Source organism: Buceros rhinoceros, unplaced genomic scaffold, assembly GCF_000710305.1.
Source record: "Buceros rhinoceros silvestris isolate BGI_N320 unplaced genomic scaffold, ASM71030v1 scaffold4357, whole genome shotgun sequence".
Taxonomy (NCBI): domain Eukaryota; kingdom Metazoa; phylum Chordata; class Aves; order Bucerotiformes; family Bucerotidae; genus Buceros; species Buceros rhinoceros.
In genome coordinates, this window is record NW_010423787.1 from 822 (window position 1) to 24,403 (window position 23,582).

At 38.9% G+C, this 23,582-nt stretch overlaps 1 protein-coding gene across 3 annotated transcripts in view; it reads left to right on the top strand.

Moving 5' to 3' along the window:
• Window positions 1–15,923: 15,923 nt before the first annotated feature.
• Window positions 15,924–23,582, top strand: part of EML1 (echinoderm microtubule associated protein like 1) — a 53,544-nt gene continuing 45,885 nt past the window's right edge. For 2 of the 3 annotated variants that reach the window (XM_010140529.1, XM_010140528.1), the window contains exons 1-2: window positions 15,924–16,101; window positions 21,434–21,566. In XM_010140529.1, the coding sequence (XP_010138831.1) occupies window positions 15,945–16,101; window positions 21,434–21,566 (290 nt within the window). In that variant the 5' untranslated portion in view covers window positions 15,924–15,944. Of the gene's footprint in view, window positions 16,102–18,931; window positions 18,989–21,433; window positions 21,567–23,582 lie in introns of all 3 variants that reach the window. The other variant, XM_010140527.1, reaches the window with a different exon arrangement.

The window sequence follows — 23,582 nt, forward strand, 5'->3', positions numbered from 1 at the left end:
GATACCCATCTGTTTTGTATTGCAGCAGGTAGAAGTGATCCCCCTTTTTTCTGTATTGTGTCAGGCATAGCGGTGGTAGGCAAAGCTTTAAAGCTTTAAAATGTGTAAGGCAATACTGCAGAGAGGCCGGCAGCCGCTAGAAGACTGATGAAGAGGAAAAGTACTTTTTGACTGCTACAGATACGATTTATAATTGAATTAAAAGTTCTTAGAGGTGGAAAATTACATATGCATCATAAATTTCATTTTCAATCCAGTTACCCATTCAAAGCAGAGTGGACTAACATAAATTTTTTTCATTAAGGTTCTTGCATTTCTTTAGTGAATATTTAGCTTTCGTGGTTGCTTTCATGTCTGTCTGTGTGTATTTTGGGGGTTTTTTCCTCCCAGGAGGCTATGAATCTCAATAATTTTTGTAATTCTTCTTATGTTCTTTGCAGAATATGACATCACGTTTGATTCAGAAAAATACTGTAGTTAGCCCCCCAGGCACTCAGGTGTACTCACAATATTTTTATACACAGAAATTTTAATTCCTAATTGCATAGCTTCTTTTTTTCCTTGCACTTTAAAACTTTGTAACTATGGATCTCTCAGAATTTTCTTTTATACTTTTGAAAAAGAAGTAAAATTTCCATAAAAAACCCAATCATCTCTTCTTTTATATATTTTTCTTGGGAACATAGTGCTTTCAGGGACACAGGATCAGATTATTCCCCAACTTTGCAGGAGAAGGCATACCCTAAACCCAGAATAATCAGTAACAAATGTCATCAGAGTGATGACATGAGCTGCCACTCTGTTCTCAGAATCAAGTCTGGCTGACTGCAGCTGAAGCATTTCTTTTGGTTACAGCAGAGTGCTGTAACCCTTTGCAAGGGGGAGAGGAGTGTCCACCAGATCTCTGTGCATTGAGGAATTTAAACAAAAATACTCTTGCAGGAACTAGCAGTATCTTCAGTGGTCCCGTGTACGAAGGCCTGGAATAAGAGCCCGGGACTGGAGGGAGCAGTTGTGTGCCTTGTTTATTCTTCTTCACTTCCAAAAAGTTGAAGTAAGCCTAAAGCAGGCCCAGTGATTCCTGCAAAGCACTGTAAAGCCCAGGAACCACTTGGTCCATGATGGGTTGTTAACTCTGGTAACTGTGATTCAGAAGGCTGAGAGATTTGTGTGTGTATTGTTCCAGGAGGGTGTAACTTCAGGGTTTTTCCTCTTTTTCTAGTTTTTATTTTTAATTTAAAAAAATGTTTAGCCTCCAGGAGCCCTCTAAAACTAAGCCTTATACTGCCTCCTGAATTTGGCAGTTGCTTTTCTTGGTGTCTCTAGGCATGTGCGATATGAAGCTTTGAAGTAGCTGCTGCCTGGCTGAAGCCTCTCTAGGGGCAGGGAGAAGGATAATAAAGTTCATGCTTTTCACATTTTCTTTCTTTCTGGCATGTCGATTTTTTTTTTAACATGAGAATAAGTGAAAGTGCTGATTTTTAGTGAAGACCCTGAAATTACAGAATTGCAAAGACTGTGTATCTTTTGTGGTTGGTTTTTTTTGGAACAGTCGCAAAAGTCAGTGATGGGGAACACCTCATATATTTTTCTCAGAATTGTAATATCTAGCACTAGGAACGGGTTAATCTGTTTAAGAAGTGCAACTGGTGATCTAAGGGATAAATACTTTGTTGCATCCCAGTTTTCTTAGGTGGTGCCCCATGGACCACTGACAAGTACCAGAAGAGGTGAGGAAAGATATTTGGGAAAACCACACAAGCTTTTAGATCTTTCTAATTCTGGTTCTGCATAGTGTCTGCCAGACCCATACTCAGCAAGTAAACAATTGCAAAGTCCATGGCAGTCTGTATCCCCAAGAGCAAGTACAGGAGAAACCTCTCTGCCTTTGCCTTTCCTAGCAAGGCTTTTCAGATGCTACCTCAGCACTGCTCATGTGCTCCCCCCAAGAATAAAATGTGTATAGGCCACCTTCTCCTGACTATTCCTAGCTTTTTCCAGTCTGTGTCCATTAAAAAGAAGTGTCTTGAGAGAGTGGCTTAGAAGCAGGACAAATACATCAGGGAGAAAAAAAAGCTGTTTCAAACATCTTGGCTGTGGTGGGGTGAAGGTCTTTCGTTTGGATGTTGCCAGCTGTGGCATAGAACATTTCCTGCACTACACAGGTTAGTATTAACTAAGATTACTAGACTTAGTATTGACTAAAATATATCAAGTGATTTAAAAACAATTACGCCTCTATTATTCAGTTTACCAGGCTCTCTGGGTTTGTCTGCTGCAGAGACCTGAGTGGCATGAGGTGCCATTTCACCTGTAGTCCAGATCACAAAGCCCATGCAACAAGGTGACCATGCCCCGTGATGCTACAGCAGTGTTGTTCAGACCTTGGTTTATTTAATTAATTTGAACCATTTGGTTCCATGTTCAGTGAGGCAGTTTGTTGGGGTTCTGGATCAAAGTTGTTTAATTGGTTCTTGGTGATCCCTAATGTTCAAGAGAGTGAAATCTCATTCTGTAAGCCAAGGAAAAATAACTGTCTTTGTTGTCATGACTTCTGTGCACTGCGGAAGCTTTATCATTACTGTAAATGTAGGAGTAAGTTTTTTAGTAGAAACTTCATTTATCTTAAACAGCAGTGTAAATGGTCTGGTTTTATTTGCAGCTCATTGTAGTACCTTTTGTTCAGCTGCATAGATATTTATTCAGTTTCTCTTTGCACATAACCATTTGTTGCACTAAAATTAAATGTTAGGCGTATATAAAAATTTAAAATCATTCGGTGCTGCAAACAGCTATTCTGTGACTCCCTCGACAAGTCAGCAACTTGCATGGTTGTGAAAATATTTCCTCTTTTTTCCAGTTAGGACCAGGAAGAATTGTTGTTTGCTCTTATGAGTCCCTGTTACCTGTCCTTTAGCGAGCTGTGTTTAAGAGCTGCATACTAAACCTCAGTTATCATTACTGCAATCTGCATGAGGCGGAATTCCCGCTTTCATGGCTGTGGCAGTGGAAACTTGAGGCAGTGAAATAAGCTCAGTGTTTCAAGGCTTGTCCCAAGGTGGCTGGCACAGGGTGCAGTGAAGTCCAAGTTAGTAGAGATACATAGCCCTCTGTGTTAATCAATAAAGCGGACATTTTGCATCTTCTGTATCAGAGTAAAGTGCATAAATGGACCCTTGACGGTAGAGGTCAAGTGCTAAATATCACAATAAGTTTCCACAGTCCAAGGGGTTCTTTTGACCTTTTGTAGGCACAAACCTTGGCAAACAAATGAGCATTGTTAAACTGACTACATCTCTCAGAAATTTTCATCCTTTTTTATTATAAAAATAACAGCTTAAAAAAAAAGAAGCTTTTGACAGGCTTCCACATGATAATTGGGTAGTAAAAAGAAGATGTAGGTTGGCAAGGCATTAGATATGAATGATATGCAAGTCCATATGCATTTGTCTTTAAGCAATGTTGTGCTGACGATTAACTCCTCTTAACAGTTGTGTAAAGCAGAGGTTTTAAACTGAAAACGGGTTGTATCCATTTGAAATAATCCAAGACAAGCTGGAGAAACGTACTGGCACTCTCATTTCTGTTTCTGAATAACTCCTTTGTCTTAATACAGCGTATTATGTGTTATATTCTAAGAACCACGTACATTAGCTTCCAGTTACACCCAGTGTCTTACTCACTTTCAAATTAACTTTCTGAAATAACAACCTTGTTCTTGCTCTGTGTATTCTGAGCATTACCCTAACTGCCTTTACATCTTGTTGAGGGTGGAGGAAGGAATGTCTGAAGGAGAAGATGGGTTTTGAAGTTTGTATCAAGGAGGAGGAGGAAGAATGGGCAGAGGGAGGGAAGATGGAGCAGGGCCTTGGCACAGCTATAGTGTATGAATTTTATAATTAGTCCAGAGGAAAATAGATTATGAGGAGACTTGCATTGGACAGAAGAAAATACATTGCAAGTAGTATTCCTGGGTGATTTTGGGATATCCAGCTCAATTTGGCAGAGTATGATCAGCAGGTCAAAGGTAGTGGTGGCAGCAGAATTGGGTTCAGGTAGTAGAAACTGCTCACTTTTGATATTGTGCATGTCCTGGGCGCGGGGCCAGCTGGGAGCCTAATTCCACGCTTTTCACCTGCACACGGGATCCCAGTTCCCTCCTGCAACAAGCAGGGACCCACTCCTCCCTGCTGAAGCTCCTGAGCTCTTGGCCTGGCAGTGCTGCCAGCTCTCTGCAGTAACTGCTGGCGGGAGGCTTTCGCCCCATGCCCTGGGACCGTGACTCCTGAATGCAGCTCACAGAGGTGATTGTGTCCTTGTGTGCACTGATGTAAGGTGGGGGACAACCTCTTCCATAAAGTTAGTAGCAGTGACAGCAGCCTGCATTGCAGGGTCTTGTTCCTGGGCAGTCAAGAGGCAGTCGTGAGGGATGGGTAGCGACTCACTGCTGGTGCTGTGTACAGACTGCATACAAGTGACATCCAGACCCTTGGGCTTGGTGCCTGGGTCCTGCCTAGGATGTGTTCCATGGAGTCTGTGTCACAGGCAGTTTCAAACCATTCAGCCCTGACATCTGAGAGTTTTCTTAAATGGTCATGTTAAACATTGGAAATATGTCCTGATCTGTGCGTCTTACCAAGAGACGATTTTTTATTACATTTGTGTCTTTTACATAACTAAGTATTTTCATGCTGAAGCTTTTCTGTACTGGACTTTACTCTTGTCTGTCTGCTGCTAAAACTGAAGGGTATTTTGAAAAAGGCATCTCCTGCTGCCTTGTCTGGCTTAGAAAATTGATGTGCTGTGAGCAGATGCTGTTTTCTGAACTCTGTCTTTGATGCAGTAGGAAGAAATGTTTTCCAATCAGTTTTAGCCTTTTCCCCACCTCTCGTAAATCTAGTGATTTCCAAGTTTAGCGTGTTGCTCAGATACCGCCCGTGGAAGTCACTGCTCTGTGCTGTGCAGAGGACGTTTACTCTACCTGGGTACCGTTTTGGGCAAATCTTATCACTGAAATAATCTTTACATACTTGGAGACTGCTATCTGTGTTCAGAACTGCTCTTAAAAATGTACCTGTTTGAATAGTAAATAAAAGTTGTAATGTTAAATGGTGTTCTGGCATGTTTAGAATTTGAGTTCTGACATTGTAGCCTACCAAAAAAAAAAAAAAGATAAAAGAAAAAGGAACTATTACAGAGGGGAAGGTAAGTAAGTAAATAAATAAATTCCAGGCTCACAAGTAAGAACCTTGAAAATATTGAATTAATTTAGTTCAGGGGGCTATACTGGTGTACGTTTTGTCTGAAAACTTGGATCCAGAGGTCTGATTTATGCAAGGTCCACCCACATCCAGAGCTAAGAAAGCATGAGAGAACTTTAGCGCTAAATCCATAGGGCCATATTAGCCTTAAAGGTTTGTCTTTGCTGGTGGATGGAGCCTACCTTATCAGGAAGTTTGAAGCGCAGATGCTTGGTAACTGCAGGGCGACAAGCTTTATCAGCCAGGGTTTCTGCAGGGTTTGTTCACACTAGTGCTTCAGCTCAGTGCCATTGGGAGATGGCTTTTGGAACAGGATTGGCACTGCACAGCCTTTGCCCATCTAATCTCTCAGGTGAAACTCATACAGGAGAAGTACTGACTGCCACCAGAAGGAAATCAATCCCAGAAAGTCCTTGAGAGAGAGGAATGGTCATGAGCCAGGCTCTGCTTGGACCTTGGCCTGCGTCTTGTTCCCAGCCAAGGGCGGATCAAGCATCTGCTAGCTTTCTGGCATCTCTACTCCCTCTCTCTCCACACAGGACTCTGTGTAGCCTTGGGGAGACACAACACTGCACTAGTTGATCAAAGTGTATTTGTAAACTTTTTTTTGACAAACACGATGGCTATAAAATAGATTATCTCTGTCTCCTCCTTCCTCTCCTCTGCCATGAAAACCTGAATTACTTTCAGAAGTAGGCCACGTGCGTGTTGTTGTAGCATTGCCAAATGCTGGGAAGGATGGGACAAGCCTCGGAGTACAACTCCTCCACTCTCACAGAGCAGCAGGACCACACTTGCGTAATGTGCTGGGAATGGCATCGCAGCTGGGTGAAATTTGTGACAATGCTGCACACCCCACTGTGGTAAAAATAAGAACATGATCTCATGCTAGGGAATCCAGTTAAAAATAAAAAGAATGCAAAGGAGGAGTTGCATTTTAAACCAAATAAAACTTCAGATTATACATGTTTCTCTGTTTCCTGAAACAAATCTGCAATGATTATTTATCTAATTTTTTAGAAGTGAGCCTTTTTCCTGGTTGTTACCAGGACACCTAACTATCAAATGTAGCGTCTCTGGCTGTATTTGAGTCCTTGGCAAGGGCAGTCTGTTCTTTATGCATTAATACCAGTAAAGATTTTTTGCTGCAGTGTGGGAATGTGTGATCTGAAGATTTTAGAATTAAAAAATTATATTACTACTCTTTAGATTAACCCCCCCGAAGACAAAGATAGAAAATGCGGGGAAAATTCCAGTCTGTTGTGGACATTCTGTGTGCTTTTTCCCCTCCCATCCAAGCTGGCACACTTTGAGTACTTCTCACAAGTACTAGATTAACTGTCAATAGTGAGAAAGATCGTACATTACTGTGAAAGACAGTACTGAACAAGACAGATTTTAAAAATAAGACTTAAAATAGTTTTCTAAATTTGAAAGAACTTTTCCCTTTAAATATTTATTTTGTGATTTGTCTTTGTGACAACCTGTAATGAAATCTAATGTTGTACTACATTAATTTCAGAAACTAAAATATTCATGAGGTACGGAGTTTTGAAGAAAAATCAGATCACTGCTGCAGTGAGGCCATTAGCTGAGAACAAGTAACCAGAGTTTGCAAATGTGATGAATCTGCCTTTGAAATCAATAATCCCTTCTGCAGGTGCAGGAGGAGTGTAGTGTATTATGTTGCTTAGTTTGAGTCTACCAAAAAATAATTTAAAAAGCTGATTGATAAACCTTTAAGGAGTGTAGATGCAGGATGTTTGGGGTTTTTTAAACCATACGAATAAATTGTAGTGATTAGTGGCAGAGATTTTCCAATTCTTCATTCTCAAAGGATACGGTTACAAAGTAGATGAAATAGAAACTATTTCAAATTGCAAACTAGGGATTACTTGCTATTGATGTAGTCTCAGTTTTAGTAAATCTTTAATTTCCTAAGCGGAAAAAGTGTTTTATTTGCTTATATATTTATGAAGTTTAATAGTGTCTTCAATTTGGTTTTTAAAACCTTAAGAGTATATGACTGTGATGGTCATTAAAATGCAGATTATAAGAATTTATAGATTAAAAAGTTGATGGTGCAAGTGAATGTGAATATCAGTTGCCATTCTAATGCCGAATATGGAAGTTAGGAAAGTGAAGAAATGTGTGATGGCTGATGAGTCTTAGGGGTTTCTTGCTAGTGCGAATCAGCTCTCTAGGAAAATAAGAAATGCAGACAACATAAAATAACATTGCTTTGTAATGCATTGTCACAGGCTGATGTCAGTAACTTTAAAAAGATGTTTTAAATCAGTTTTCTTGCCTTTCAAATCTGTCCTGACTGCAAGTAAAAGCAAGTCTTTCTGCTTTACTTGCATATGGCATAGTTGAAGAATCCAGTGGAGACATCCGGTCTTTTTTTAAGGCAGTGAAAATATATTGAATATATTTATACTGACAAATTACTAAGAAATCGGTTTGTGTATACCAATGTGTGGTGTTTATTTGCACATGGTTTAAAACATATTTGGGAGAAGCGAATCTTGCATCTAAGTTGGTTCTTTTTGTCTAACAGTGTTAAATGGAGCTGAAGTCTTATTAAGCATATATCTTGTGACAGATTTGAATTCATCCCTTGCTGGCTTTTGTAGGATGTCTTGGACGTTGAGCCATAGCTGTGACATGGAGACGAAAGCTGTCCTAAATGTCCTCCCATGTTCCACAATCTTCTCTTGTTCTTAAGAGTGTGGTACAGGCGCGTCCTCAGTGCAGTACTGAGAAGATAAGATGGTAAAATACAGCCGAACTCTTCTGCCCTGAGATACCTTGATTAATTACCCAACTGGTTCCTTCATTTACAAGTTCATGTTTGGCTTGATCTTCAAATTCTTAACTAGGCAGATCCCATGGTGTCACTTTTTTCAAACTGCAGTCCTTGTATTAATATTATGCTACAGATGGTCGTCTTTACTCTCCTGGCTTTTGTTCACAGTGGTTTAATTTTTTTTTTTTATGGTACGGACTGATCCCAGTGTAAAGTGGAGGAATGATAATCTGTTAAAGCTTTTTCTGTTGATTTATATGCTTAACAGAGCCAGCACAATAACTATGAACTGTAAAGCTTTTACATGGATAGACCTCTTCGGGGGAAAATTCCTATAATTTATTGATGTATCAAAAATTTCTTCCATCTTCCACTTAAGCACTATTGGAGAAAATTATTTTTAACTGGTTGATTTCCAAGTAGAAGCTCATCTACCATCTGCTGGGGAAAAAATAGTAAGCTGCAGGTTTTGGCTTGACAGCCACAGGTGGGTCAAGGGCACATGCTTATAATTTTGCTACAGTGACTGCTGACTAATTAGCCACGAGGAACTTTCTGAGAATTTTCTGTTAAGATGATTTTCTTCTCTCCCATTTTGTTAATGAATACAGTGCACCCAGCTGTGAGGCTCTGAATGATGATTGCGATTATGGATTTATCCTTTCAAATTCTGCTTCTAATTTTAGGAAGTTCTATTCCTCGTCTTTAAGTTTCTAGTGGCAAACTGTAAAAGGACAAGTTATTCCTCAGCAAATGTTGGGAAATACAGTAATAAGATTATATTAATGCTGGACTACAATAGCTAGCTATATTAGAGGAGGGAAAATGCTGTTCACAAAAAACAACCATCTGTAGTCCATATATAGTAGATGAACAAATCTTTGAATTACAGTCTTTTTAAGATGGTTTAGAAGTGGTCTGCTCTCACAAGATGATGCTGAATGTTACTGTTCCTGTGGTCTCTTTTAGATTACCTGTCTCTTGGCCTCCCTGTGCAGCCCGGAGTGCAGCATTAGGCGGATGTGTGGGATAGAGTTGTCTTCTTTCCTGTTACCTCCTACACATATGTATCTTGTGAGGACATGGAAAAACTAATCTGGTCTGTTGAGAGTACTTACTGTGAGATGTACCTGATTGTGCCGAACTAGGGCATCTCCTTGCAATGCTAATCACTCTTAAGTACATGCATTAGAACAGGGACTGGTGTGAAAAGTTGTCCTACCTGTTCAGAGACTCTATGCGTACAGACATACACAGGCTTATGGATAAGCATGGTATTGTTCCTGTAGCTATCGGGTTTAAAGATTAGATGTGATTTCTTGTCTCACACCATCAAAGGTTTCCAGCTAAAAAACCCATATATAGTGCTTGTACTTTTCTCCTATTATGCATACTGCTACAACGAAACACGGTTCGATGTTTTGGCATAATAAAGGCCGTTCCTTTATGTTCAGCTGGTAACCAGTTCTAATTTCCAGAACTTCAGGTAAAGCAACATGCTTCTGAAGTTTTAACTTCAGTTAAAAATTTCTGTCTGTTTTTACCCTAACCACACAAAATAACAAGATTAAATAGGATAACATTATTTTGGGATTTAAATCCACTTGCTTCTCACAGCGGAAAGCTCTAATCTGGTCAAATCAGGGTCTAGCAGACCAGTCCAGTATGTACCAGACTTTATGATAAGCTGTTGTCCATATGTGTTGTCATTGTCCCCAGGAGGCAAGCCTGGAAAGCTGCTGCTGTATTTCAGGTATGGTACAGTGTTTTGCATTGGAAATGTGGATGGAGGAAAGACATTTAGTCTGTGAAGTACTGTCCACACTAATCTTTTAAACAAAGGAGCTTGGCGTGGTGTTGTCAAAGGAAACTAAACCTGCTGTTTTATTTTCCCATTGTTCTCTTACACAGAGAAACTTCTGGTCTGCAAACTACCACTGACATTATGCCACAGAAACGGCTACAAGGAGAATACTTGGTACTTTCCAGATCTCAGGACAGGATTTTGAAGATGCAGGAGATGCCTGCCACAGAGGGGTGTTTTTCTGCACTGTTAGAGTTTCAAGCTAAACAGATGGCATTGAGAGAGGTGAAGCAGAGAGGTCATTTGAAAGTTAGCGGTAGTGTGACTCCTAGGCAGCTTGAAGAAAGTAGTTTAACTCAATTACTTCCATGAGATCTTAGAGATGGCGTAATCAGGAGAAGGTGAGGTTCCAAACGTGTACCCTGACTTGTGCCACATCAGACAGTTTTGCAGAGTTAGTAGAATCTGAAAAGCATGGGCCTTTATGGGTGGAAAAATGTTTCTGAAAGTAGAGCATCTGCAGTGTTCTTACCTGCTTGTTGATAGGCTGGGACAACTGCAGTCTGTAGTTCTCCTTATCTAAATTCAGCTGCAGTGTCATGCTTTTTTGTTTGCTTATTTTTAAATAAATGCTCTTCTTAACTTTATCTGCTTTGGTATCATGGGCTTTCTCAGCAGCTAATGTGTTCCTCCATATAGTTGGCTGCATGTTGGGGGTGCAGAATTCCTTTCTGTCTCTGTGCATGTTTCATACAGCTCTAGTAGCAATCCTGTACTCCTTCGGTTTCAAGGAATGTAAATACTTGTACTAATTAATTTCAGGAGAAGTGCAGAGCACGATACACTTTCTGATACCTCTCAATGATGAAAAGTATTCCTAGCAGTTAACCTCAATTCAGGTTTGTGAGCACACTCTGCATCTTTATGCTAGAAGAAGGGCATCTCTGTGTGCGGGTGACGCTGCCTTTTCACTGCCGTCCTTCCCATGTTTTCCATCATGTGGTTTATCTTTAATTTTTGCCCAAGACCACTGCTGGAATTCACTATCCCCAGAAGGCTCAGATTTTCTTTTCTGATGCCCTGCAGAGTGTCTAAATTTGGGAACAACTCTGACGAAGACTTAAGATGCTGCTCTTAAAGTGTATTATAATAGTGTATAGCCACATCACCCCCATTGTGCCAGGTACTTTAGAAACACATAATGCACAGAATATATCCTGAAAAATTCTGGAAGTACTTCATGTACAATTTGATCCTATTAACTGGTGCTCCAGAGAGACCATATAAATTAAATTTGTTTGCTAGTCTTTTCAGAATCAGTACCTAATGTTTCCACTACTTAATCAGCTGCCATGGTCTGAGCTGGACAAGATAGTCTCAAAATTAGTGTCTGTATGAGGCAAAGGTGGAATTTATTTAATGAAGTCATTCTTCTGGGGGGAAAATTAAATGCCAAGTCTATTTTAATTTTTATTATCTCCTTCACCATTAATGTACAGTTCATATTTAGGTTTTCCAGCAGATAAGATCTATAGAAAATAGTATGCATTTTAATATGCTTCTTTCTAACTAATAGTGTGACTATGTCATTTTGTTTTAGCCTACGTACAATGAAATAATATTGAAATCATTCTTGTAAACAGCATACACATCCTGTTGTTGGCTTTGCTTCAGATGTTTCTTCACATTTGGCTAGGTTCAAGTAATAAATTGCTGAAAAAGACTGGAAGACACTCTGGAACCAGATTAATCATCTGACTCAGTATTGTTGTTTAGTTTGCCACAAGAAATCTTTCCAACCTATGAGATCATAGATTTGCTGGTTGGAAAATGTAAAGAGAAGCATGAAGAACATTCTCCTGTTTTGCTGCCTTTTCCTTGAAACCTGAAGAATCTCAGCAAAGCATAAATTACAAATTACTCTTCTTCCCAAGTTTTACCACGAATATGAATTGCGATGAAAAATCAGCCACCCAAATTAATACCTCCTCCTTGCATCTAATTTTGGTGGCGTTTATCCCATGGGATGTAGATTTACATGTTTGAGACAGTGAAATCACCTGCATTATAATCCATGAAAAGAAATGAACACTTGTACAAAGTGATTCACTTCAGATTTCTGAAAACAGGTTGCATACGTTTCACTTTAAAAGTTACGTTTTCTTCCCATTGATCAATAAGAGGCAAGAAGTAACTCTGACATGCTGTTGATGCTACCCATGTAGGTGGTGCAATGTGTGTTCTGTCTGTTCATGGGCAGAAGTGGCAGTAGGGACTAGTAAGTAGATCTAACGCTTTATAGCAAATTGTTTGGATTCATAATCTCTTTCCTGTGCCTTTCAAGATGGTGAACATCTGTGGGGTTTATGACGGCTAGATTGCAAGGAGGTCACCAAATCCAAGTGTATTGACACCGTTAAAGAGTTGTTAATGTTACTGTTACTAATGTCACAAAAAGCAACATGTATTGACATAATAGTATTGGTACTATATTGTAGAACTGCAGTAAGGTTGGTGTATTATTCCTGCAAATTTCTATCTACGTGGACTTCCTTTAAAAGCATGCGTTTTATTTCCTTGAATCCACCTGAAGTGTTTTGAGGATCTTTACATTAATACTGTAAGCACTTATTCTTTCTCTCAGTTACTCAACTGTGCAGCCAAAGTATACTTGTAACCCAGCTGAGATGCAAGTACGCATGTGGACCCTGTGAGGGAGAATTTAGCCCCAGGCTGGACCACCCCAAGACACAGCAGTTGGTGGCCCCTTGGCACCCCACAACCACCTTTCTCCAGAACCCAGTGTGTTCTGCTCTCAGCCCACTTTGTGCGAGTTCCCTGAAAATATGCTTTATTAATGAAAAAATGTGGACCTAGGTGCTATAAAATGTATAGTCACTTTAGATTTATTATTAGCTTGGGGACAATAGTGAGAAGTTGGCTCTAGTAGGAGTTTAAAATCCGTTACAAAGTGTGCCGAAAATTTCCTTTCAAGTGTTCTTTGCTGTGAACATGAGCTGTATACTGCAGAGGCTAACAATAGGCTAACAATATAGCTTCTGCTCTTGTGGGCAGAGTCAGTGACATCTGTTGGGACTTTTTGGTTCTTGTTTGGTTAGTTTGTATCATTAATTTTTTTTTTTTCTTTCTGATACCATACCACTTTGCTTATTTGGCTGCGTTGAAGTCACAACTCTATTGCTCAGCATACCCAGATGTAATGATCTGAACAGCAAGAACATTCCATCCTCTACTTGCATAACAAACAGGTTATGCTTATTTTATAATTGAACTTTACATTCTTCAGAAAATGTAGTTTTGTTATATTCTGTGTCTATTTTCTAGCTTACCTATACCTAGTTGTATATGTGTGCAAAGGGGAGGCAAAGTGAAGTGTGACTGGACTCTAAGAAATCTTGTGATTTTACTGAGAGTTGCTAGAATCCTTTTCTGCATCCTTGGAAGAGAGCTGCATCCACCGAGGTATCCACCATAAAAAAGCAAGTTGTAGGTTGCAGCAAGGATAAGGGTTACGTTCCCAAGGTCCGGGAGGAATGGTGATGGTGGAAGGCGCAGCCACGTGTGTCCAGAGGAAGGAAGGGTTTGCTGGTGGCTATTGGTCAGCGAGGATGCAAGGAGAAGAGTCACTGTGGCAGCTGGGAGGAGGGCGAAGAAGAGAGAGAGATGTACATCTTCATAGTTATTAGTGGGAGTGATTTCTTGTGGGACTATAATGAAACCAGAGCCACTGATTAAGTACTTGAAGATTTATGTTTGGGCAAAATTACTGTTTCTACACACTTAAAAGTTAGTGAAATCAATACTTTAATGAAGATGTTTTCTTTTGCATCAAGGGCTAGATCATTTTAACACCAACCAATTTCTCCCTGGGTTTGCTTCTCAGCCCTGGATTTGGGAATTGGCTATTTCCTGAGGAGTGAATTCAGAAGAAAACTATGTCCCATCATATTGAATTTGGCAGAATGGCCAAAGTTCGAATTTGGCTTGTATTGGTTCAGTCAAGCTTTTGGTTTGGTTGCCTATTGTCCAGTATGCTAATCCATGTTATTTCCAGCTGAGCTGGTGTAAAGTCATTAGAGCAGCGTGAGCCTTTTGTTTGTACAAGGAAAGGTTAAGTTCTGCTAGCAGCTCACACTGCTGCCAGCATGGCTGCTAATCTCAGTTTGGGGATTAATTACCTGTAAGAGTTGCACGACAGAGGCCTGTGCTGATTAGAAGTCTGGTTAGGCCAAAGTTTGGAAAGCTTTGACAAGGGGCAAGTTTTTCAGCATTTTTCAGGAACCTGAGTTCTGATTTAAATTGTTCAGAACTGGATACTTACATTACCACTGTCTTCAGCCTAATGATATCCTAATATTTTAAATATATTCTGAAAATCCTATAATAGAATAGGATTAAAATAATTATATTTGCCTGTAGCTATTTATGGACTGTCAATATTGTTACAATCTTTGTTTCTGAGTTGTTTCTAATTTAGGTTTTGGTAACCGCAGATAGCTGTTGGGGGTGCAAGGAGTGAGGAAGCCAAAACACAGCTTATGAACAGATTTCAAAACCAATTTGTAGTGGGGTGGTTTGGAGATGAATAGAATTTTTTTTTTTTTTTTAATTTTAAATGCCTTTTTCCCCTGTATCCTTCTGATTAAAAGTTTGTATGTATTAACATTTTTGGACATGCTTTTAAAAGCACTCAGAAGCTGGGGTTTTTTTACTGTTTGAAACACTTAGTTTGTTTTAAAATTCAACACTGGTTATTATGCACAAATTATTTAACTTTCATTTTATGCCTCTGTACAAAAGAAGTGGAAAACTCTGGTTTGGAATGGAGGAGAATTAAGTACACAAGAAATGAAAACAAATATCAGGCTCTTCACAAAGAGCGATCGACTTTAACAGTAAAAATACGTGCTGTGGACTAACATTAGGAATGATGGGAAGTCAGTTATGATTAGAGATAGTAGCATAAATATCCATTTTTGCTAAAATATAACTTATTAAGTCTTCAAAGGAAAGCTATAATCAAATAATCACTTGACTAACATTACTGAAAATGATCCAGTAAGTTAATACCCAAGGTTTTTTTTTTAGGTTTCAGATCCTCATAGTTAAATAAAACCTTGGAATTCTCTTTAAAAATGGCACTTTTTTTTTTTTTCCCCCGAAAAATATACTGAATTTGACATCTTTGGCATTGCTTTTGTCTTCCTTTTTTTTTTCTTTTTTCTAACTTAATCTTGTAAGAAATTACAATGTTTCCGCGCGATAGGAACTGCAGTGGAAGGGAAGTGCTCATTTAGGAAAAATATTCTTATAACCGGTTTTGGATGCAAAGAATATGTAGTCCTCATCAGGGAGTTGCAGGCTTTAAGCTTCTGTGGGTTATTTCCAAATAATGGGTGAACTGTATGCAAAGTGACGACCCTTTTAAGAGTTTGCAGGCTAATAGTACAATTACTGAGTAATTCTGAAGTTATTTAATGTTTCTATTTTGATCAGAGGGAATGTTCTCATAAAGCTGCTGGTATTAATTGGGAGCTAGCAGATGGCGTTAATATCTATTCTCCAGTCTGTGGATGATAACTTGGAAAAGTGTCAGCCTATCTGTTGGTTATATATGTCTAATGTTGTATATATTTTCTATCACATATGTAAGAAAGAAAATTCTGGAAGGGTGTGTAGCATATCAGAAAGTATAGCTCTCTACGTGAATGCTTGCCAGCAACAGTGAAGGGTGATGGTTGATCACTCCGGTTCAGACATGTAGATAATTGATAGTGGGGTCCAATTAAAAATGAGTAGCCCCGAAGCCAAGCTCATCATCACAACTTATTTAAGTACTTGTCTTATTTATATATTTATTTATGTTATTTCCATCTCTTCCTTTGGATCACTTAAAAACTGTCTTCCTCAAGAGATTATCAGGTCTGAGAAAAACCTTGGCTTTACCTGTAGCCAGTTATGGAAGATATTCCTTGGTGGTTATACAATGTTGTTAATGCATCTTTTTCTGCTGCTTTACTTAGATGACAGTGCCTCTGCTGCGAGCAGTATGGAGGTAACGGATCGCATTGCCTCTCTGGAGCAACGTGTCCAGATGCAGGAAGATGACATTCAGCTGCTCAAGTCTGCCCTTGCTGATGTGGTTCGACGCTTGAATATTACAGAGGAACAGCAGGCCATGCAGAACAAGAAAGGACCTACCAAAGGTTTGCATTTCAGATATATGTAAAATAGGCACTGAAATTCAATGAGTATTTTATATGTATTTAGATGAGTTATTCTTTAGATCTTTGAAATGCTCAAAGTCAACAAATCAAGCTGAAAATAAAATACATTTGAAATTTAGCCTGTTAAAGAGTAAACATAAAAATGTAAGTGGTTAAATCTCTGAGCCTTTCTACAGTTCCCATGAACTAGGACAGCAATTGCATATTCTTAGTGCTTAATCCACTAGCTACATTTAACCATGTCTACTTCTTCCTGACTTTTGATCATGATTAGTTTATAAACTCTTTAGGGAATGCATCCTCTTCTGCAACTCCTAATAGGTTGATCCAACAAATCAATTAAATTTAAGTAAAATGTAATTTAATTTAATTAAAAATGTCTTAAGTGTCTTTGGATGGTGCAGACATAGCCAAAGACAGAGCTCTGAGAACACAGAGGTGACATGACAAAGGAGATGGTGCAACAACAGCTGCTTAGCTACGAAGGAAGGGTAGAACTTGGGCTGGTGCCTGAAGCTGTTCCAGAACAGCAAATCAAGAGCCAGAGGGGTGGCGGGTGTGACAGGCATTGCCATTTGGCATTGTGCTGTGCCCGTGTGCCGCAGTGTGCACCATCATGATTCCTGCTCTGCAAGAACGGGTTTGTCTGTATGTGAATCAGAAGAGCTGGAGTTGAACACCCGGCGCTTTGTGGTGGTAAAGGTTTGTTAGAACCCAGCCAGTGTGACTTGGGAGGCTGCAGGAGCCTGGGAGACTGCCCATCTGCAGGGTAGCAGAAGTGCACATGGTATTTTTGGGTAGTCTTAGGAGTAAGAGTTGTAGCAACCTAGATGTAGAAAGAAAGTATAGCTGACTTCACAGGCTTTCTGTTGTCTAAATTAAGATGTTGTTTGTTTTGGAGTCTTGATATGTATTAATATAAATTAAAAACTTAATTTACATCCTTTCATCTTAGTTAGATATTTGTGACTTTGTAACAGATACTTTTAGGGATTGATCTAACAGAATAGGAGGTATGAAACTACTTAATTGGTTTGCTGAACTGAGACTTTGTGTTTGCTGTAATGTTTTGTGTCTGGAGATGAGGAAAGGAGAAAGGGAGAGAATTACAGAGCCAGATTAGTTGATTGTATATCATGTTAGTTGTTGGACAGAATATGCAGTACATATCTCTGATCTTGTTTTCCTGTTCTCTTCCCTTTCTGTTGTATTCTCCTCATTTTGTCTTTGATTGAAAAAAAAAATAGATAAGTTAAATGTTACTGAAGATGATGAATGGTGATAAAATGTTCCACCAAATCTGGTTGTACAAGAGATTAAGAGGCTTTATGTTGCCTATAAAATAGATACTATCTCATGTGTGTAGGAGATAGTCTATTAATTATTACTGAGTTGTAACCAGATCAGTTCTTCTTACCTGCTGGCTTTACTTAGCATAATACAGACTAGATTTTCATGTATCCTGTGAGCAACATTGAACTCTAAATCAGGAGATGCTTTGTTGGTCGTGGCAGATTGTTAAAGCCATAGTTCAGTGTACTTTGAAGAAGGGCTGCTGTAAGCCTGTCGCTCTGCCTTCTATGGCCGTTTTTTGGTTGGTGGGGTTTATTGGGTTTTTTAAAATGTGTGTATGGCATGGATACTACTTAATGTGTGTGTGAAATTACGGTGTAAGAAGTTTTACTGTGATAATGCGGAGAGAGGACTACAAATGTCAATTGCTCTTCCATTAAAAATTACTGAAATGAGCCCTTATAATTGCCAACAGAAGGTGCCTAGTTTCTGGAAGTAATTGCTACTGCAACAATTTCTGTAAATAACTTTAATTTTGCTGTATATCGGTTTTATCATTAGGTTATGGACAGCCTTATTAAACATGCTCTGTAACACAGCGCGGAATCTGAAGTAGTCTGACCATTTCTTCCTTCCAGCTGTTTTGTCAAATATGATACATTTCACATGACAGCCTGATTTTCCTATAGTATGCACAACTACTTCATAATGAATTGCATGCAATTAGTTACAATAAGACTAAGTTGGATTTCATTGTTTTAACTTGGAATAGCATTACAGAGGCTCCCAATGGAGACTGTTAGGAGAGGGGTTTGCTTAGACGTGGGCGAAACCGGAGTGATGGCTTCTTGTGTTGTGCTGCTTGGGCTGCATGGACTTGATCTGTTTTCTTTCCATTTATCATTTAATGACTAAATCCATATTTAGAATTGTAAAAAGTGGAATTTGATCTCACAAAGTGTCATAAAAATCTTGTCCATGCAAACCAGGGTTTGAAATATATCATATGCTGCTTCTTTGATTCGATCTATGGATGAAGTAAGTCAGGATTAAAAGCGTGTGTGTGTCATGGGGAGCTTTGGAAAAATGGGATCCCCAAAGTACTGTTTAAAGTCTGGAACAAGAAGCTTCATGGGAGAGAAGACTACATTTTTCTGAGTACTTCAGATTTAAAATTTATTTAAAGATTTTGAGTTTCAGGCTTTCAAACCTATAATGAAAAAAGCTTGAGCTTCTTTTCAGTCTGTGTGTGTGTTCTTCTAGACTTGAGATAGGCAGCTGTAAAGCAGCATAGAACACGTAAAGTGAGCTGCTTATCTCATCCGTTTGTAGAGCACCTTTGCTGATGGTGTTCTGGGTTTTTGCTTGGTGATGTTTTTTTTCCCCTTCCTTATTTAATTCAGCTACTTGGTGGAATTCAGTATGGCTTCCTGCCTTTGTTTTACTTGTGTTTGTTGTTCTTTCCTTTTGCAATTATTGGTTTGTTTGTAAACTTAACAGCCCTATTAATCCATAGATCAGATTAAAAAAGCTGCTGCTGAGGCTGATAAACATGTCAGTCCTGCTACCACAGGTAAGACTTTGAAGCAACAGAACTTCCAAAATAAACATCACTGACAAAGCAATAATACAATGTGTGTGAGTTACTGACCTCTAACAGCAATGACATGTTTGGGGTTGTTCGACTGTTATGTCGGTTACCACTGGTGTGAACTAGCTGTTGTACATAAAACCAAATAGCTCCAGAGTAAATAGGGGATTAATTGAATAATGTGTAGTTCTGTGTGCTATCTAAGAGTTCTGTGGTGTTTTCTACACTAGCTGACCGTAGGGCTAGATCTCTAAATCTCTAGTTCTACAAGTGTGAGTTCTGGATTGGTGCTGGATTTGAAGCAAAACTGTTATTAAAGGTTGCAGGGTTTATTCCTGGCTGCTGCTAGTTTTGGTTTCATGAGGTTAGGAGAGTAAAAAGACTCCAGCCAGTTCACTCCAGCTAATTTTTAGTGGGCATTCTTTAATATAACTATAAAGAAAGAAAATATTTAATCATTTGTATATTTAACTTTATTTGTTGTTGTGATTTGTGATCTCAAAGCCTCATAACAGGTTTGTGAGCTAGAGAAATCTTGTCAAGGAAAAAGTCCACAACTGCTTAGCTGTAGCTTTCAGTGATTCTGTAGTATGTGTGAGAATCAGTTTTATAGACACAGATTAATTATGGCATTGCAGCAGTTAGTCAGGAAACAAGCAGTAGAACATCCAGCATGAAACCATAGAAAGAATTTAATTTGAAAGAATGAATACTGTAGAAGTAAATAGAATAATGATATCTGAATCCCTTCATTAAAAAAAGAAAGAGACATGAGAAGACCAAGTACAGTAAATTAGAGGTGTTTTGTATAAGCTCTAAAGACAGCATTAGTTGGTTAAAATAGATCATGGAAGCCAGGGCTGGAAAGCACCATGAATTCATTTAAGTGTTGTTTAGCCTTTCCTTAAAGCTTCTTGTAACATCAGAGAGCCCTTACTCTTTCTATCCTTGGTAAGAACGATACTGTCTCACCCTATCAATCTACAGTTATAGGCTCTCGGATCCACAATGAGCATGGAGAAAATTTTCTTTTTTTCCTTTCTTGACTTGTTTTTGTGTCATCCTTCAGTCTTCCAAGCCTAGTAAGCCCCGTCCCTTCAGTATCTCCTTGTAGGTTGTTTTCTAAATTTCTCCCCTCTGAACAAATAAATGATGAATACACAACAAATAAGTGTATATTCTAACAAAGTTTCACGACGTGGAAATAGCATACCCAAGCAGGCTATATTTACTGGCCTAATCTCAAGGCATAGGCTTTCACATCTGCCTTCTTTTGTTCAATATATGAAAACTCCAGGTGAACAAGTCAATAAATGCTTGCCCCCTGTGCTGCCATCAGATGTTTTCGTAATCCAGTCTAGGACTGGATTATTATATTAACTGTTGTTAATGTTTCAGTTTAGCTTTTTGTATAATTTTTCTGAAGACTCTTTTCTGAAGAGCATTTAATAGGTATTCTCTCTGCCATCCTCACCAAGTTGAGTGAAATTTTATCTTCTGTTCTTGGAGTGACTTGAGGCTCCTGCCTTCTCCCAGGTGGTGTTTCTCTGAACCCAGACTTTTGGCATCTTTACAAAGCTGGCTTGTGGCTCTGTCAATTTTCAAGTGATTCAAGCTTTCCTCCCTACTGCTAGACGTGTTTGTGTCTATGTTTTTAGGCTATGGTCCACTGTAGTTTTCATGTTTGTTCTCATTGCTTGCAGTTTTAACCACTGTTTGGTTTTGCAACTAATTTCTAATGTACTCAAATGGGACTTTTCCATTATTCTAATATTAATTACAGGAATAGCGTGTTTTATGACATTATTATGTGTTTTGAGACAACATTTGATCAGAAGAGATTAGGTAGATCATGTCAGCTCATTACATCCACTGTTCTGCTGAGTTCAATTGCTTTTTCTGACTGAAGGGTAAAATTCCTTTCTGACAAACATAAGCCCATGTTCTTTGAAAGAAAACCTTTTGGGAGGAATAGGGGGTTCTTGATAGATCAGATTCTCATGGAAAACTTTGTAAGAACATTGAGGGGTGAAGAACAGGAGTTTCTGGGATGGCAACCTACGTTCATTTAGAGTGCTCCTCTGAATGCTATCTAGGTGAGCCAGAGACTGATGCTCTTTTAAAGACAGTGAGATTGTTTTCAGTGGCAATAACTACCTTTGCACTTACCAATAAGCTCCTTGAGCCAGGACAGAGTTTTACAGATGAGAGAGGTTATGGAATTGTGCATGTAAGCCGTGGGCAGATAATTTCCTTGATAGTAATAAAGTTCCTCCTTGTTAAAACTTTCATCTATGGTGAATTTGGCAATAGTGAAAAAAACCCCGGCATACTACATGGATAGTTTTCCGTATTCTAATCTTGTTTACTGGGGGAAAAAAGAAAAGCAAATGAAAACAATGATTTTATCTTATGCTTGTTTTACAGCAAGACCACTGGTACAAACCCTGCCCTTAAGGACTACTGTTAATAATGGAACTGTGTTACCAAAGAAACCAAGTGGCTCTTTACCTTCCCCATCAGGAACCAGAAAGGAAACTGTATCACCAGCAGCAAAAAGGTATGCATCTATCAGAAACCTTGTAATTGTGAAACGTGTCCTCTTTCAAGCTTCTAGATAGGTAGCTTTTCTTACTTGCAAAGCAATAGTGTAAATACTTAGTTTGGAAAGGAGAAGTGGATTTCATTGTAAGAGGCTTTAAGCTTATTTGTTCTAATTAAACTGAAGTTTATTACCATGAGTATTGAAAGAATATACAGTGCTTGTTCTACTGGTTTGTGTTATTTTCTTGCTACTACAGTCTAGCATATAGAGAATAAAGCATTTCTACTGTGCTGTTGCACAACATGATGTGAAAAGTACTGCAAGAATTCTTTTAGTAGCCAGTAGAAAGTATGTAGCCTGTAGTGAAACTGTGCTATCGTTAGGAATCAGTATGTTATCTTTGATGGTTTTCTCTCAGTAAAAATTGTCATAGAAACTGCATGTACAATGTTAGAAGCATTTCAGGGAGGAGAAAAATCCTGTGCCTAGCACATATTTATGCAAATGAAAAACCGGCTTTAGGTATCTTACCTTTAGCATGTATTTAGGTCCTTTTAAAAATTACTGCTCTGTCTCAGTTTGCTTTGTGTGCGTGTGGTTGTTTTTAAGTGGGCTACAGGTTTTACACACCTAGGTTATAAGGAATGCAATGGATTTGGTGCAGCAAGTTCAAGTTACCTGTGACAGTTACTGTGGTGCTAACCTGCTGTTTCATTTGCCTGTGAAAGATAACAGTGTGGTTGGTTGGGGTTTTTTTCCTTACGTTTCTTTTGTTGTGTGTCATCTCAGCTTTTTGTAGCAATGATGTTGTCAGTTCTAAGGAGGGCAACTTGTGGAGATGACAGCATTAACCTGCTAAGATCTGAGGTCTCTTTTGTAAAGAGAATTTTTCCTTAAAGGGGAGGTGGTGACTACAGATATGCCATTCTTTGTTACTGTCTTTAAGGGGACTTATTTTCCAGGAAATTCCACATTTTGTTATGGTAGAGAAGAGAGCACCTGTGCTGTGCACAGTTAAAACAGGAAAATACTGTATTTGTTTGTTTCATGCAAATTAACTCCTATGAGTTCCTATGAAATGGGGCTCGCTGTAGCTGTAGCTTTTGGCCTGAGTCAGCCCTTAAGGTAAATACTGTCTAAGCTGTTCTGTTATCAGAATTATATTCTCAGAATTTTGAAAATGGGTGAAAGAACTTGTCTTTTATAAAAGAAAATATATTAGTGTTTAAAAAGCAGTACTATTTTGTATGTGCTGAATTTTTAAAGTAATTTGTTCTTTATAAATCATTGTTTCTTAATAATTCTCATAATTTCATTGTCATTAAAAAAGTGTCAAGTGGTAATCCTAAGACACGAGAGAGCACAAGCTTTGGCATACTTCACCTGTGTACAGAGGGTGTGCTTCCTGAGTGTCTACGCTCTCTCTCTAAGGTTCAGCACAGGACTTTCTGCCCCGGAGTGGGTGGGTGAAATGCAAGATCATATTCTGCTTGCTCTATTTTGAGAGGCCTTTGTGTAATTCGGGTGGTCCATCAGGTATTGCCTGCAGCCTGGAGGCATTATCCTAGCTCAGGATCCCTGTAGACAAGTGACACCCTGCAGCCCTTCCTCCTGACCCATCTGCAGTCTGGTTACCTGGAGTGCCGGTGGGAAAGTCCTTAGACAGCATTTTTGGACTGTCTTGGTTCCTGTATGAGAGAGTCTTCCACAGGATAAGGATTTAATGCTCGTTTATTATGCTTTATCCCTTCTCTTTGCTGAAGAGGCTAGACCGAAGGTGCTTTAAATATCCAATATGAAAATGTATATTCAATTTTGGAAAAGAAAAAATATATGCAGCCAGTTTTGCTGAAATAGATGGACGCTCCTTAAGAGGTCTTAGGAGAGCAGGGTTATTCCATGTCCTGAAAAAATCAGTTATAAATCCAGGTGCTGTAGAATTCCTATTCCCTTCAAATGCTCTAAAATTCTCTATTGATTGCTTTTAATATGCAAATTTTATTCTTTGATTTCATTTTTATTAAATTATAT